Source organism: Camelina sativa, chromosome 2 (genome assembly GCF_000633955.1).
Source record: "Camelina sativa cultivar DH55 chromosome 2, Cs, whole genome shotgun sequence".
Taxonomy (NCBI): Eukaryota; Viridiplantae; Streptophyta; class Magnoliopsida; order Brassicales; family Brassicaceae; genus Camelina; species Camelina sativa.
The window spans coordinates 17,700,201-17,715,780 of NC_025686.1; the positions used below are offsets into that span (position 1 = coordinate 17,700,201).

At 36.9% G+C, this 15,580-nt stretch overlaps 4 protein-coding genes across 4 annotated transcripts; all 4 read left to right on the forward strand.

Moving 5' to 3' along the window:
• Positions 4,446-8,001, forward strand: LOC104728194 (KH domain-containing protein At4g18375). The gene is made up of 8 exons (XM_010447218.2): positions 4,446-5,517; positions 5,822-6,277; positions 6,367-6,618; positions 6,700-6,945; positions 7,125-7,195; positions 7,304-7,412; positions 7,509-7,635; positions 7,716-8,001. Exons 1-8 carry the CDS (start codon positions 4,810-4,812, stop codon positions 7,733-7,735), a joined length of 1,989 nt encoding a protein of 662 aa, XP_010445520.1. The 5' UTR covers positions 4,446-4,809; the 3' UTR covers positions 7,736-8,001.
• Positions 8,194-9,959, forward strand: LOC104728187 (50S ribosomal protein L9-like). The gene is made up of 6 exons (XM_010447212.2): positions 8,194-8,299; positions 8,423-8,594; positions 8,700-8,834; positions 9,150-9,260; positions 9,353-9,457; positions 9,541-9,959. Exons 2-6 carry the CDS (start codon positions 8,445-8,447, stop codon positions 9,703-9,705), a joined length of 666 nt encoding a protein of 221 aa, XP_010445514.1. The 5' UTR covers positions 8,194-8,299; positions 8,423-8,444; the 3' UTR covers positions 9,706-9,959.
• On the forward strand, positions 10,046-12,811 carry LOC104728204 (nephrocystin-3-like). The gene is made up of 9 exons (XM_010447229.2): positions 10,046-10,195; positions 10,418-10,603; positions 10,690-10,948; positions 11,038-11,188; positions 11,279-11,501; positions 11,596-11,687; positions 11,778-11,913; positions 11,990-12,321; positions 12,432-12,811. Exons 1-9 carry the CDS (start codon positions 10,146-10,148, stop codon positions 12,659-12,661), a joined length of 1,659 nt encoding a protein of 552 aa, XP_010445531.1. The 5' UTR covers positions 10,046-10,145; the 3' UTR covers positions 12,662-12,811.
• On the forward strand, positions 12,850-15,170 carry LOC104728212 (retinol dehydrogenase 12-like). The gene is made up of 7 exons (XM_010447236.2): positions 12,850-13,094; positions 13,176-13,296; positions 13,493-13,610; positions 13,751-13,887; positions 14,091-14,192; positions 14,291-14,383; positions 14,471-15,170. The coding sequence occupies exons 1-7, from the start codon at positions 12,871-12,873 to the stop codon at positions 14,804-14,806; spliced, it is 1,131 nt and encodes a 376-aa protein (XP_010445538.1). The 5' UTR covers positions 12,850-12,870; the 3' UTR covers positions 14,807-15,170.

A 15,580-nucleotide genomic window follows, 5' to 3' on the forward strand; every position in this document is an offset into this window, starting at 1 on the left:
AGAAACCCTAGGGACAAAGAAAACCTTGAAATCTACTGGAGACAAGCCACGCAAGATCAACTGTTCTTACACGCGGACACTCGTCGACCCAGTTTTCAGCCACCTACAGACATAAAATTGGTGACGTCCTTGCAAGAGAAGAACTAGAACGATTCCACTGCTTCGACTAAAACCTAACTCCAAAACTTCACAAGGAAACTCAAAGAGAGGCTAGTAGGTGACTCAGCAACAAAATACCATCCAAATGACTAACACCAAGAGCGAACCCAGAGAACCTCACAACCACAATCCATCAAGAGGACTCGAAGCAGAGGTAGAGCAAAGATCCAAAATCAAAACCAAAACCCCGAGCCATATCCAACTATTCAAGCCTAACAAAACACAAAGAACCTTAACGGAACCCATGGCCACGCCATACAACCCTAGACAGACCTCTAAACAAAGGACTTGGTACCCAACAAACCACTATACTATTCTCACAAACAACAACTAAAGGCACCATCAAGCAAATAGGGGATATACCAAACATGCTTAACTTGGTGAGATTGAGATCGATTACGAGACACGGAATCAAAACCATCTTCCTGAAATAAAAACCCCCTCGATTAAAAACTACCGAGCATCAAAACAGATTGGATCTGGATCTTCAAAAGAAGGGAGAGACTCCACCGAACCAGCAAAAGAAGACAATCCATGGCCATACAAGGACAGAGGCAAGAAGAAAAAGCAATTAAACACAAAAGAGGCACAACGCCGGGGCTATAAAGCCACCGGACGTTGGCCGAAACAAAGGCGGCTGCTAGTTTGTTTATTTAGAGAGGAGAGAGGTGGGAGAGAATTAGGTTAGAGGAGAAAGGGCACGTTAAAAAAAAAATTGAAATTTGAAATTTCAGTAGTATTCTAAAATTATATTAAACAAAAAAATAATTTTTTTAGTTAAAGAAAAGACCATAACTTTGAAATTTGTTGAACCATACCATTGCCACAGATTTCTAAAGTTAAATAAGAGTTACTAAGAGCATCATTACTGAGAGTTTCTCTCATCGATACTCTTGTTATTGGGGCCCAAAAGTCTAATTAAAAATTCATTTTTCAGTCCATTAATAAGAGAAGCGATTCTATGGGAAGGAATTAAGGAACGCAGTAAGCAACGCGACGTGGCCTGTTATGATACGTAGATGGGTAAATATAAAAGAATTTTTTTTTTCCCTTTTCTTCTTTCTCTCTTTCCCGATCCTCTCTCTTCTCTCAATCCAAAAGGCGATGGAAGCCGATTCATCTTGAAACCAGAAAAATCAGTCGATTCACCTCGTTTTCCATGGTCGATGCTCTCAGTGCTCTTGAGATCGTAAGTCTTTCTTCTTTCCTCTATTTGCCGCAATCGCCGATTCATATGAAACTCGAGGGTTGTTGGTGTTAGGTCGACGGTGGTTGCGGCGAGGATGTTGGCCAGAATTATGTCTGGTCTCACTTTGGGTCTCATGTCTCTAGGTCTCGTTGAGCTCGAGATCCTCCAACGTAGTGGTACTCCAAAAGAGAAGAAACAATCATGTAATCGATTCTTAGTAATTGCTGCTTGATTCAATCAATTGATTTGGATTTTGGTTTGAACTTGGTTGTGACTGGTTTATTTGGTTAGAATTTGGTTGTGAACGTTAGGATGCAACTGAATCTGAAACTTTAAGTGAACCTTTGTTAGGAAGTAGCGAACCTTTGTTAGGAAATAGTAGAGATGGGTACAATGAGGTTAGTGTTTCAGTTTGTGTTTGTTTTTGAAAAGAGATGAGAAGAGGAACCCTTTTTTGTATTATTATCTGTTGTGTGTCTCTTAGAAGCGTACTATGGAGGATTTTTGGGAAGAAGAACGCAAGAGACAGCAAGTTCACTGGACATTAATCTTTTCTCCATTGATTGCACAATGGGCTCAGTGGATAGGTATGAAAATTTCTATCTTTGTTTTGATTACCGATGAAGCTTGTGTTAGGGTTGGTTTTGTTTGATTGATTTCTGTTTGCATGGATCTGTTCTATGATCTTGTGTAGAATTTAGGGTCAAATGCAAAGCTTTTAATTTTGATATTTTTGCTGCATTATGAGAGTATGCTTTTGCTTGGTGCCTCTAAGTCTTTGTATGTGGTTTAGTAGGAAGCCTACTTAGTAAATTGATTACTTTCTCTTATGGTCTCTCTGTTTCTCAACTGCTTGGTTTTGTTGTTCCTTCAAATTTTGTTGGTCTTTTGTCTAGTCTTGTTGATCACGAGAGAACCCAATGCAGAACAAGCCAACCACTTACAACAATGCACTTCTCGTTGGACTTTGTCTAGCCTTGTCACTACTTCTTCTGCTTTACAATCGTTGAAGTGAAGCTATTTTTTATTGAAATCACATTGCTTTTGTTTTACGACATGTACACTTTGAAACATTTCATCTTTTTTTTTTTTATGTTGTGTTCTTGTTGAAGCATGTTTTTGATTAATCAAGCCTGTTTTTGATTAATGTAATATAAATAATTTTAAATAATTAAAGTTTGATAATTAATAAACACAAATTAAAAAATTATTATTTAAATGTTTGAGTAACCTTCTTTGGGGTTCTCTAGTAATAGGCTGATTTTGCTTAAGTTTTCTTATGGTTCCTTTAATTAATTTAATATTAATTATATAATTAATTAATATGAGAGTAACTTTGTGAGTACTCCCCACTAATGATGGTCTAAGGGTACCTCCACTGAAGAGTGCTCATCAAAATACTCTCTATAAAAAATTATATAGGAAGGAGAGAGAAAAAAATGAGAAAAGAACCGATATTCAAATTGCTCATGGAAGAAATGTTTCTCACAGAATTTTTGAAGGATTGTTTTTTCATGTGTAGACATGTGATGGTGTGATTTCAATGACAATAATCATAACAGATAACAAAAACTCGGTAGTCTGAAGAAATTATAAGCTTTTCAATCATTTAGAGGCATGTTTTGATATGCTATTTTTCCTCATTCTAATTATTTGTAAGCTTTTTTTTTTGTTCTTGTGAGGATTGGATCGATCCTTACAATGATAATAAATTTGTTCACAATTTTAGAATAAAAAAGATTTGTTTTAGATTGGATTTTTAGTTGGAATTTGTTATCTTTTAATTTTAGAAATATAGTTTCGGTTCATTTAAATTTTATCCTGATTTTTATTATAAGTACCTGTAAATAATTTTTTTAAAATCAATTATCATATTTCTAATCTTTAGGTCAATAATTTTGGTCTAGTTCAGATTAGATTAGAACAAAAAAGGTATTCAAGGATTCAAAACATATATTCCTCAAATGATTTTTTACCATATGAGTGTATTCATAGTCCAACATTTGAACACACCTACTATATCTACTAGATATTAAAAGGAAAAATTAATGTTCAAAATTATTATTTTTGCTATATAATTAATTATTTTCTTAAATATTAGATTCATCAAAGATTTGTCCCTCAATCTTTGTAACCAAAAGATTTCTTTCCAAATATATTAAATTATTAATAAAATGAAATTGTTGTCTTAACAAAAAGAAATTTATGCATTTTAATATTTTATTATTAGACAACATTTTTAAAGAATATCATTTGAAATTAAAGTTTAATATAATTTTGTAATGTGTAATCAACATGATATATAGTTTAAATATTGACTTATTTACAGTTCCCACCGTTTTACTTTAATTGTCGTTCTAAAACTTCAAATGTGTGTCGTTTTGGTTTTCATAGATGTTTGATAAAAATTATAATTTTATCCTTATTACTTTATAATAACAACGAATGAAAATAGTTTAGAATAATTTTTATATGAGGTAAAATATAAACATTTATTTGTTTTCTAAATTTATGTAAAAAACCTTTTACGGAACTTAATCTGAAAGGGAAATCTATATCTACTAATAAAATAACATAAAAATAATATAGTAACAATTATCATAAATATCAATACCAAATTTAAAACCACTAAATGAAATTTATTTTAAATTTAAAAACAATTTTAAATCTGTGCGTGCGTGACACGGAATATCATCTAATTGGTTACATATTTAATCAAATCATATCAATTAATATATTAACAATTATAAGAACTAACATTACCAAATTTAGACCAATAACTACAATATATTTTATATTTAAAAATAATTTTACAACCGTGTGTGACACGGAATATCATCTAATTGTGTATATAATCATATCATATTTTTCAAAAAAAAAGTTATATATTACATTTTCATTATCTAGTAATATGTTATGTGAGCCAAAAAGTTAATCTTGACCCATGCCGATTCAATGTCTAGCTCTAGCAAATCTGTTTTAGCTTAATATAAGAGTCTTTTGAGTTCTTAAAGATGAACCATGCCCAAAATTCTCTATAAGCTTCAAAACGTTATCGTTTTGAATTTTATTACCCAGACCAATACCGTAGTTAGCGCACACCACTAAAACACCCTTGGCACGGTCTCTCTCTCTCTCTCTCTCTCGATACTATCAACTACAAAACTTGGTTTCCTTTTTTCTTTGGATTCACAAATCACAAGAACCCTCATTGCACCCAATTCGCCTCCATCGAATTTGGACTCGCCCTCCAAGTTTTCCCGTGAAATTGACCGTAAAGTTTCTTCCTTTTCCTAATTTCCGGTAAAAAGGAAACTAATTGGGTACTGTAGACTTATTTAGGGTCTTTGTGAACTATCAAATCTCATAGAAACCTTCGGAATTCGAAAAATTTGGGAGCTTTTGCCATCGAGATTGATATTAAAAAAACTAGTTGAGATTGAGTTTGTGATTTGATTGTAATGGAGAGATCTAGATCGAAGAGAAACTACCACTATGACCAAGACTATGATGGAGATTCCATGCCCAGGTCTAAACCTCGATACAACAATAATTACCATTTTGGCGGCGGCGGCGGTGGGAATAACAGATACCGTGGTGGTGGCGGTGGTGGTGGAGGAGGTGGAGGTGGAGGTGGAAATGGCCGGCCATCAAAGTCTCACTCTGAAACGATGGCAACGACGACTTATCGAATCCTCTGTCACGACGCTAAAGCTGGAGGCGTCATTGGTAAATCCGGAACAATCATTAAGTCGATAAGACAGCACACCGGAGCTTGGATTAACGTGCACGAGCTAGTTCCCGGAGACGCTGAGCGTATCATTGAGATTTCAGACAATCGCCGGCGTGATCCTGATGGGAGAATGCCGTCTTTCTCTCCTGCTCAGGAGGCTCTGTTTAGTGTTCACGATAGGATTCTTGAGAGTGAGCCTCAGTTTGGGTATGGTGGTGCACAGCCTGAAGAGGAGGAGGATTACGGTGGAGTTAGACCTGGTGGAGGGAGAGTTGTGACTAGACTTGTGGTTTCTAGGATGCATGTTGGTTGCTTGTTGGGTAAAGGTGGGAAGATTATTGAGCAGATGAGGATTGAAACTAAGACTCATATTCGGATTCTTCCAAGAGAGAGTAACTTACCTCGTTGTGTTTCACTCTCTGAAGAGATTGTTCAGGTCTGAAAAAATTGCTATATTTGAGAACTTGAACTAGTTGCAATTTGCTTGAAAAACATATATGAAAATGGTGAATCTGGTTAAGAATTTGATGTGAAATGAACTTGAGACTTAGTGAACTGTAGTGAATTGACTGATGGTCTGTGAGATTGAAGCAATGCTTGATAGTTTATAACTATGATTGTGAGCTTAAGGTTGTTTACAATTGTGAAATCACTCTTATGTGTGTTTTGTTGAAGCCTTCTTTGGTGTTTGCTAACCTATGGGAAATGAGTTTCTGATGTTTTTACTTTTTTTCTTTCAGATTGTAGGTGAACTTCATGCAGTGAAAAACGCTTTAGCGATTGTATCATCGCGTTTAAGAGAGAGTCAGCATCGTGATCGTAGTAATTTTCAAGGGCGTGTACATTCACCAGAACGGCCGTTTCCAGCTGCTTCGGATGATTACATCCCACAGCAAAGAAGACAATCATCAGATAGGTTTCCTCATGGTAATAATTATAGAAACAACAACTTCAGTTCTCGCCAATCCAACTATGCAGAAGAAGCTTCAGCAGTGCCGGTTGGTGAGAATGCACAGCCTTTCTACACTGAAGAGCTTGTGTTCCGCATTCTCTGTCCAGCTGACAAGATTGTTCGGGTTGTTGGGGAATCACAAGGAATAATAGAGTTGCTTCAAAACGAGATTGGCGTGGATGTGAGAGTATCTGACCCAGTAGCTGGTTCTGATGAACAGATAATCACCATTTCTTCGGAAGAGGTGCTTTAAATATCCCCAGGTCTTCTTCAGTATCATCTGTTACATTTACAATTGGTGAACTTGAAGTTTTGTGTTCTTGTTTTGCTTAGGCTCCTGATGATCCTATGTTCCCTGCTCAAGAAGCCTTGTTGCACATCCAAACTCAGATCATAGATCTTAGTCCGGATAAAGATAATGTAGTAGCAACGAGGTTACTTGTCTCATCTAGAGACTCCGTATGTTTGGAAGGGAAAGCAGGATCAGTATCTGAGATCTCACGATTAACTGGAACAAGCATACAAATTCTAGCTAGGGAAGAACTTCCCCGATGTGTTGTTTCTATCAATGATGTTATTATACAGGTCTGTTTCTCTATTTTCGAGGATTTGGGTATTTTGTTAAACAACTTCTAGACTCAAAAGAGAATTCTTATGTCGATGTAGATTGATGGCGAGATCAGAGCAGCTCGAGAGGCACTTGTTGAATTAACTTTACGATTGAGGAGTCATATGTACAACTCTCAAAAGGAGACACCACCAGCTTCCACATCCACAACTGGCCCTCTTGAAGGTGTTGCAGGAGTAATGGAGGTAGCTTCGTCAAATAACACAACTCACTCCCGTGAAGGTCTTACTGGTTCCCATCTGACCTTGCAGCAAGCAGCTAGCACAATCATGTCACAATATAAGGTTTCTGTTTTTAACAACAATCTTTTTCAATACAAAGGCACCTGTAATCAGTTAGGTTCAGACTTATTATGACATTGAAACAATGACCTGAATTCTTGGAAAGTAGCGTATGGTTCTTGTCCATCCCATTCAACGTCCCTATATTTACATATATTTTCTTTCTTTCTCGGTTTTGATAGGAAGGTGTTGGATCAGTTGCAAAGGCGGGAGAAAGTGAATACCGGGATGAGGTTCCTGTCTTGACAAACAGGTACGGACACTCCCTTTTTTTTGTTCCCGGGAACCGTAGACAAACATATTTCAAAACAACAAGTGCTCGTTTCACACCTCTCCTTCCTGTACTTTTTTTTTTCTATAGAATGGCGGTGCCACTTGTTACTAGGAGCACTCTTGAAGTTGTCTTACCAGATGCAGTTGTTCCTAAGCTCGTTACGAAATCAAGAAACAAGCTTGCACAAATCAGTGAGGTGAATATCTTTTTGATTGGAACTAGAATGGTGCAAATCATGTTTTTAATAAAAGATCTTGACGCTTTGTCTTCTCTCTTTCCCACTTGATCACAGTGGTCTGGAGCTAGTGTAACCTTAGTTGAAGACCGACCAGAAGAAACACAGAATATAATTCGAATTTCGGGTACACCCGAGCAGGCAGAGAGAGCACAGAGCTTGCTTCAAGGCTTCATCTTGAGCAGTAAGTTTCTGTCTTTCCGAACTCAAATATCGAATATTACTGATCTGTAAGTCTGATTTCCGATTCCATGTTTGGTGCAGTACAAGAGGATGGACCTTGAGCTTGGACCAGATCATCATCAGTCAACAGAAGGATGAAGATCAAGAAACTAAGAAATGTGGAGTTATGTATGAATTGTTGAATATTTAGGATTTCAGTGGGCAGTATGAGCAGTAGCTTAGATGAACAGTCCACATTTTGACCATCACTCTTTGGTTTCAATGTTGTCTATTAATCTTCTTTTTACATTATTGTTCTGTTCTGTAACTTATTTATAGTCACTACAGTTTTATCCGAAGGTAATCACTAAAAACTCAACTCTTTTTTTGCATTCATCTTCATCTATAGTATTATTCATATCTGTATGTGCATACTCAAAAATAAATTTACCATGAAGTTTTCATTAACAAACATAAAAGCTTGATTTATTATACCGTACAAATATGAGATTGGGGCTATTTTTGCAACCAGAAAAGTTTGGGGTGAGAAATTAATTAACTCTTAAAGTCTTATTTTTACAGAAATTGCCACTGCTAAAACCTCACCTGCGGCTTCCTCGTTAGCCCCTTTCTTCCGAGTTCGTGAAAAGGAGCCGTCGCATCGCACCGCCGTCGCTGCTTCACTGGTGATTGATTCTTCCTTATTCTGCTCTTTTCGTTTTATCTATTCTCTCATATACATCGTGTTCTAGGGTTTTTTTTTTTTTTTTAAGATTGTGGAATCACTCTCATTTGTAATCTGGTCGCAGAGAACATTGTTGAATCGAGAAAATGGCGTACGTTGGGCAAAGTAGAAACGTGATTCGTCATGTAGTTTCGAGAGGAAAAGCTTATCACAAGTCTGAAAATGCGATTCATCATCCTCTCCTTTTCGCTTGTCAAGGTGTTCGATACAGGAAATTGGAAGTTATCCTTACAACGGTGAGTTTTTTTATGATTCTGGGAAATGAGTCTTTTGAATTGAATCAGATGTTGTGTGGTGTTTGTTTTTGATTATTCTTTGATCTGATCTGGTTTTTGTTATAGGGGATAGAGAAGCTTGGCAAAGCTGGTGAGACTGTGAAAGTAGCTCCTGGATACTTCAGGAATCATCTTATGCCTAAACTACTTGCTGTGCCTAACATTGACAAGTATGCTCATCTCATCCGAGAGCAACGCAAGGTTTATTCACACTTCCTTCTTCTTTAAAGCTCATACTAATTGTTTGTGGTATCTAGGTTGTGTGTTCTTGATGATGTGTAGTTCTGGATGTTTAGGGTAAAGCAGATAACTTTTGACATGATATGATAATGTTATGGTACTGAAACTATTTTGTTTTAGTGTTAGAAGAGGCTTCTCCTTTCATTTGATTTCGTGATGGGGGATATGTTCAGATGTAAAGGGAACCGCAGATAGTTTTGACTGACTTGATAATGTTATGGTACTACAGTTTATTTTGGGAAAGTGTTTGATTTCTCTTGATTGGAATATGTTCAGATGTATAATCATGAAGAAGAAAAAGAGGAGGTTAAGGTGGTTCATAAAACTTCTGAAGTCCAGACAAAGGAGTATGAAAAGGCTGCGAAGCGCCTGGCAAATGCTAATTTGGTAAATTTAACTAACCCTCTTAACTCTCACTATTCAGCATTGTAATATCTCTCTAACTAACCCTCTTGTGCATTTTTATTTTATTTTAACAGGTATTGAGGAAGTTAATTGACAAGGAGAAGTTCAAAAACCGCTCATCAAAAGACGACAAACCTGATGTACAAACTCCTGTGACAAAGGAAGAGATTGTTGCTGAGGTAAATTGTTCTTTCCTTCTAAGTGAAGACAAGTTTTGCAAGTAGATCTTGTAATGATTGGTTATTGTGTGGGGTTTATGAAGGTGGCGAGGCAGCTCTGTGTGAGGATTGATCCAGACAATGTGGTTTTAACGGCGCCTTTGGAAACTTTTGGCGAGTACGAGGTGCCTCTGAAATTCCCCAAGACAATTCCTTTGCCACAAGGAACCGTGCAATGGATTCTCAAAGTCAAAGTCCGTGGCCATTAACTCTCTGCATTTGGAAGTCTTCCTTCAGTGATAGTTCTCTTCTCCAATCTGTTTTAATGTAGTCTTTGGAATTGCAGAAACATTGTTAAACACAAATGAGTTGCATTTTCCCTTCACTCGTTTCTTTTTTCTGTAGTTGTATAATCCGGGTCTAGTCCGGTTTTAAATTTAAACCATATGAATCAAAGTTTTGTTGTATCAAAACCGAATTCGACCAGAATATTATAATAAGTTAAGGGTTTTTGTGCAAATTATTCATGTGTCTATTTAGCACAATTTAAAACATTTGGTGTCTAAACTATGAAATTATATTATTTCCGGCCTTCTAATATTAGTTCATCAGTCATATTGATAGATTAAACGGCGCTATTTCTCTAGTCGGCGCGGCGACTCAGCGGTACCGAGGCCACGAGAACGAAGAGCTTCACACTCTCTCGTCAATGGTGTCTTCTATTTCTCTCCTCTCTTCGACGACTCTTCTCACCAAATGGTAAACGATTCATTTGTCCCTGTGCCATCGCTTTGAAGTTTAAGCCTTTTAGTGAAAAAAGCTTAGTCTTTTAATTTCTGAGTTTGGTATCAAATTACTGTAAAGTAGCTTAAGTTTGATCCAAGATGACTTGGTTTAGCTCAATATCTCTCTAGAAGAATTGGGTATCCGAAAGTGTTTGGCTTTTGTGTCTTTGTTGAATTTGTGATTTTGGGTTTTCAGGGCGAGTCAGTTCAGTTCTCAGTCGAGTATTTCACCGAGAGACTCGACATGGCAGTGTGTTTGTTTCCGTAATCAGAAACGCAAACCTATGCTCTACTTGATTCCCGCCCGCCATTTTCTATCGGCTCCAATCGATTCAATCACCTCCTCAATTCATGCTACTTCAGGCGTTTCTGAAGTTCAAAGGTGAGAACTTGATTGGTTTTGATTGATGTTTTTTTTTTCTAACTCATAGAAAGAAGAATTTAGATGAGTTTTGTCTGTCTAAGCAGGTCTACTTCAAGCAACAATGTTAATGAGATGAAAGAGTTTGAGATGGAATTGCAAGAGTTGTTTAACGAAGTCAAAGCTATGGTGAAGATGGGGAAGGAAAGAGACGCAATGGACCTTCTTCGAGCGAATTATGTTGCTGTGAAAGAAGAGATGGATTCCGGTTTGAAAGGTTTCGAACAAGCTGCTGTTCTTGACATCATTGCGTTGGGCTATATGGCTGTTGGAGACGTGAAACCTGTCCGGGCATTGCTTGATATGGTGAGTCTGAAGCCAGATATCAGAAAAAACTCTGTTCTTTAATTGGATTGTGTTGTATATGTCTAAAAACAGTAAGTTAACAAATGCAGATAAACAAGGTTGTTGATAATTTAGAGGACTCCGAACCTCTTTTGGATTCAGTACTTATGCATGCTGGCAGTATGTATTCGGCAATAGGAAGGTTCGAAAACGCTATACTCGCTCAACAGAGGGCTGTTCGTATATTAGAGAATAGATATGGTAATGATCTTCTAAACCCATATTTGTTTTTCTTGTGTCTTCTTTTTCCTTTTTCATTGGTCTGTGATCAACATGACTTCTATATGCTAGGTAATTGCAATACTCTACTTGTGTCACCATTACTTGGTTTGGCAAAGAGTTTTGCTTCGGATGGAAAAGCCTCTAAAGCGGTAGGTGTTTATGAGCGTACAGTGACTATCTTGGAACGGGATAGAGGTTCTGAAAGTGAGGATCTCGTGGTGCCGTTATTTTCACTTGGTAAACTTCTGCTCAAAGAAGGTAAAGCTGCTGAAGCAGAAATTCCTTTTACCAGGTACGCTGTGAAAAGGACTCGTTGGTCAAAGTTTTTACATTAGTTATCCTCAAATTTGTATGTGATCCATTTCCATATTCTTTCCATCTGGTAGGATTATAAAAATATATAAGAAGATATATGGAGAGAAAGATGGAAGAGTTGGCATGGCTATGTGTTCCCTTGCTAATGCAAAGTGCTCAAAAGGTGGGTTCTATAATTCCCTACTCTGTTTCGATGTGGTAACTATGAGTTTTTGTTGAAGAGATGGTCTTGTACCTCGAGTTTTCTTAACAGGCGATGCAAATGAAGCCGTTGATATCTACAAGAACGCTCTACGAATAATCAAAGATTCAAATTATATGGCAATAGACAACAGTATCTTGGAAAATATGAGGATAGATCTTGCTGAGCTGCTTCATTTTGTTGGAAGGTAAAATCTGTGCCTCTAATCTACTTCCTGTGATTGAGGAATTCAATTAAGTCACTAACATTTGCTTTGTTCGCAGGGGAGAGGAAGGACGAGAGTTACTAGAAGAATGCTTACTAATAAACGAGAGATTCAAAGGAAAAAACCATCCTAGCATGGCTACACATCTTATAAACCTCGCAGCATCTTATTCCCGTTCCAAGAATTATGTGGAGGCAGAACGATTACTAAGAACTTGTCTCGACATTATGGAAAAATCAGTTGGTTCAGAGGATCAGTCGATAACTTTCCCAATGCTGAATCTTGCAGTCACTCTTTCTCAGTTAAATCGGGATGAAGAAGCCGAGCAAATAGCCATAAAGGTTCTACGAATCCGTGAGAAGGCATTTGGCAAAGAGTCTCTCCCTGTTGGTATAATATCTCTCTTCCATAACATGATCAATGAAATTTGTTGTATGGATTGTTTTCTCGAAGTGATGAACATCTATATGATCAATGAAATTTCATGTTCCACTATGCAGGCGAGGCGCTGGACTGTTTGGTGTCAATCCAAGCGAGATTAGGAAGAGACGAAGGAGAATTACTGGAATTGCTGAAAAGGGTTATGATGATCCAAGAGAAAGAGTTTGGTCCTTCAGCACAAGAACTCATTGTTACACTCCAGAAGATTGTGCACTTCTTGGATAAATTGGAGATGAAAGATGAGAAATTCAAGTTTAGAAGAAGATTAGCTTTGATTAGAGAGAGATAGAAGCAGAGTCTTAGCTACTAGAGTATTGTTGTTAATTTCGAATTTATGTTGTTAATTAATTAATACAAAACACGACAAATGTGATTAGCGACAAGTCCGAGGTGTGTGAGGGAGGATTAAAATTAATAAAAGAATCAAAATCTTTAATCACGCAGATACTGTTTTTGTCTTTTCTCTTAAACACAGATCTCTCTCTTCATCTCTAAGGCATGAAGATGAAGATGAGCAGTGAAACGTCTCCGTTGACGAAGAAGAAGAAGGAAGGATTGGGGTGGATAGAGTTAATCAGAGGATGGAGTTGTGTAATCCACGAGTTTCTCTTCCAGAGATTCATGTCGTCTCATCTACAGAATCCACTTCCTCTTCCTTCGCTCAATCACCTCACCTGCATTGTCACTGGCTCCACCAGCGGCATTGGTCGCGAAACCGCTAGGTTTGTTGATTTTAATTAGGAATTTGGGAACAAGTAGAAGAGTAGCTGATTTTTTGACTTGGTTGTGTGAAAATTTTGTAGGCAGCTTGCAGAAGCTGGTGCTCATGTTGTAATGGCTGTGAGGAATACAAAAGCAGCTCATGAGCTGATTCAACAATGGCAGAACGATTGGTCTGGTAAAGGCCTCCCTCTTAATCTCGAGGTATATCTTAATCTGATCATCACATCTATATTTAGCAATGTGTTTGCTTGGACTAAAACCTAGTCAACAATGTGCCATCCAGAAACTGTGAAATGGATCAAGAACTGTTTGTGATCTTATTAGATAAAAGAATCTATAGATTTTGTGGATGTTAAGTATAGTGAATGAGATATACTTATGTTTGTTTTACTACAAGGCCATGGAACTTGATCTTCTCTCTCTTGGTTCGGTTGTCGGATTCTGCAATGTGTGGAACTCGCGGTTATCCCCTTTGCATGTTCTGATTAACAATGCCGGCATATTTGCCATGGGAGGTTGGTTGGGTTTATTGCATTTGAGCTGTCAAAAATTTGAACTATTTCTCCTTAACCAATGAGGTTCAGATTGCCACATTTTTCTGTAGTACATGTTTGAGCAAAACCAGCTTAGTTGCTTCTTGTCTTGATTTGTGCAGAGGAACAGAAGTTCTCAAAGGATGGATATGAGCAGCACTTGCAAGTGAACCATTTAGCTCCATCGTTGCTTTCACTACTCCTTTTGCCCTCGCTTCTCCGAGGCTCCACCAGCCGAATCATTAATGTCAACTCTGTTGTAAGTATCATCATCACTAAATAATTTTGTTTCATTTACTTTTGTAGTGATGTTGAAAAGTTTGAATCTTCTTGGTATACAACAGATCCTAAACAAAGTGAAAATTTTTAACACTATATATACATAATACAGGGTTACTTACATTTCTAAATTATTCCCATCTTATGCAAGATCATTGTTTGTTGGGTTTGCTCTTTTGGTAGATGCACTATGTTGGTTTTGTTGACCCGGATGACATGAATGTTGTTTCTGGTAGACGAAAGTTTACAAGCCTCGTAGGATATTCTGGCAGCAAGCTTGCACAGGTGAGAACTTAAACAGAAGAGCATTCAAATTTTTTTCGTTCTTGGTCTCAGCAACTAATGGACTTACTTTCTATTTCCCTTCAATTGAATCTGGTCAGGTTATGTTTAGCAATGTTCTTTTGAAAAGGCTTCCTCAAGAAACTCGCGTTAGCGTTGTTTGTTTATCCCCCGGGATTGTCCTTACAAATGTTGTGAGTATTAAGTCTCACTCCATTGCTCGTTCCTAAGAAGTCATAACTTATATGGCGTTGAACCGTTTTGAACATCTAATTACGCAGGCAAGGGATCTTCCGAGATATGTTCAAGTTCAATATGCGTTGATACCATATTTCATCTTTTCGCCTCAAGAAGGTTGTAGAAGCACACTTTTCTCAGCGACAGACGCTCAGATTCCAGAGCATTGTGAAAAGCTTAAAACGGATGATAAACCCATTTGTACATTCATATCTCAAGACTGCAAACACACAAAGCCTTCAGAAGAAGCACACAACATAGAAACAGCGAACAGAGTTTGGGAGAAGACGATGGAGCTGATCGGTCTTCCTCTTGATGCATTGGAGAGGCTTATAGAAGGACAAGAGGTGCAATGCCGTTACGGCACTCATCAAGAATAAGTCTTCCTCCCAAGTCTATTACAAGGCGATATAGGCTCTCTCTCTTCTTTTCTCCATTTGATAGCTTCTAGAACATGACCTCAAAGCTGCATTACGCTAACTACACACATCCTAAAAGATGAATGATGAGATTTCACGGATTAGCTTTCATATTTTTTTTAAGCAATGTGGTTTTTTCTTTTCTAAGTTACAAGAGGCTTTGATTGTTGTCGAAAAAAACGTCGTGTCGTGTTACATATATTTTACTAGAAAAAGTCTGGCATATGTTTAGTTTTTTAAAAATACATTCAATATCTGTCACTTGGAGGGCCTTCTTGGCTTTGTAATCAAGTGAGAGCTGAGGTGTTTTAATTGTTATTAGATCAAGATTTTGTTAATCTCTGTTAAAGTTTAGTGTTATTAGTTTGTGATTTGTAAAATAAATCATTTAAAATTTTAACAAATTTGGGTTATTAGATTCAGATTTTTATAAAGTCATTAAAAGTTTTGTGTTATTTAATTAAAACAAAAGAATCTATGATTATTAATGAATTCAATTTTTATGTTATTGGTTCATGATTTTATACATTTTCTTCACAAAATAAAGTCATGGAAACTATCACAAAAATACAGAGATCTTTTTAACAATTTTACAAGAGTTTAGAAAACTAATCAACAAAACTATATAATACTCTCTAGCAATCCTTAAAAATCTTTTATTTCTTAATTTTTGATGATTTTGTTAAAGTCTTTAGAATTCTTTAAAATCTCAAACCACTAACCCCCACTTACTTT

Excerpts from the sequence above, each read along its gene's own strand:
- LOC104728194 (XM_010447218.2), top strand. The coding sequence starts at position 4,810 with ATGGAGAGATCTAGATCGAAGAGAAACTACCACTATGACCAAGACTAT. Across the intron at positions 7,196-7,303 it reads GTTCCTGTCTTGACAAACAG|AATGGCGGTGCCACTTGTTA; the intron begins GTACGGACACTC and ends TTTTTTCTATAG. Across the intron at positions 7,636-7,715 it reads TCAAGGCTTCATCTTGAGCA|TACAAGAGGATGGACCTTGA; the intron begins GTAAGTTTCTGT and ends TGTTTGGTGCAG.
- LOC104728187 (XM_010447212.2), top strand. The coding sequence starts at position 8,445 with ATGGCGTACGTTGGGCAAAGTAGAAACGTGATTCGTCATGTAGTTTCG. Across the intron at positions 8,835-9,149 it reads TCATCCGAGAGCAACGCAAG|ATGTATAATCATGAAGAAGA; the intron begins GTTTATTCACAC and ends GAATATGTTCAG. Across the intron at positions 9,458-9,540 it reads AGGAAGAGATTGTTGCTGAG|GTGGCGAGGCAGCTCTGTGT; the intron begins GTAAATTGTTCT and ends GGGTTTATGAAG.
- LOC104728212 (XM_010447236.2), top strand. The coding sequence starts at position 12,871 with ATGAAGATGAAGATGAGCAGTGAAACGTCTCCGTTGACGAAGAAGAAG. Across the intron at positions 13,888-14,090 it reads TCATTAATGTCAACTCTGTT|ATGCACTATGTTGGTTTTGT; the intron begins GTAAGTATCATC and ends CTCTTTTGGTAG. Across the intron at positions 14,384-14,470 it reads GGATTGTCCTTACAAATGTT|GCAAGGGATCTTCCGAGATA; the intron begins GTGAGTATTAAG and ends CTAATTACGCAG.
- LOC104728204 (XM_010447229.2), top strand. The coding sequence starts at position 10,146 with ATGGTGTCTTCTATTTCTCTCCTCTCTTCGACGACTCTTCTCACCAAA. Across the intron at positions 11,189-11,278 it reads TATATTAGAGAATAGATATG|GTAATTGCAATACTCTACTT; the intron begins GTAATGATCTTC and ends TCTATATGCTAG. Across the intron at positions 11,914-11,989 it reads CTGCTTCATTTTGTTGGAAG|GGGAGAGGAAGGACGAGAGT; the intron begins GTAAAATCTGTG and ends CTTTGTTCGCAG.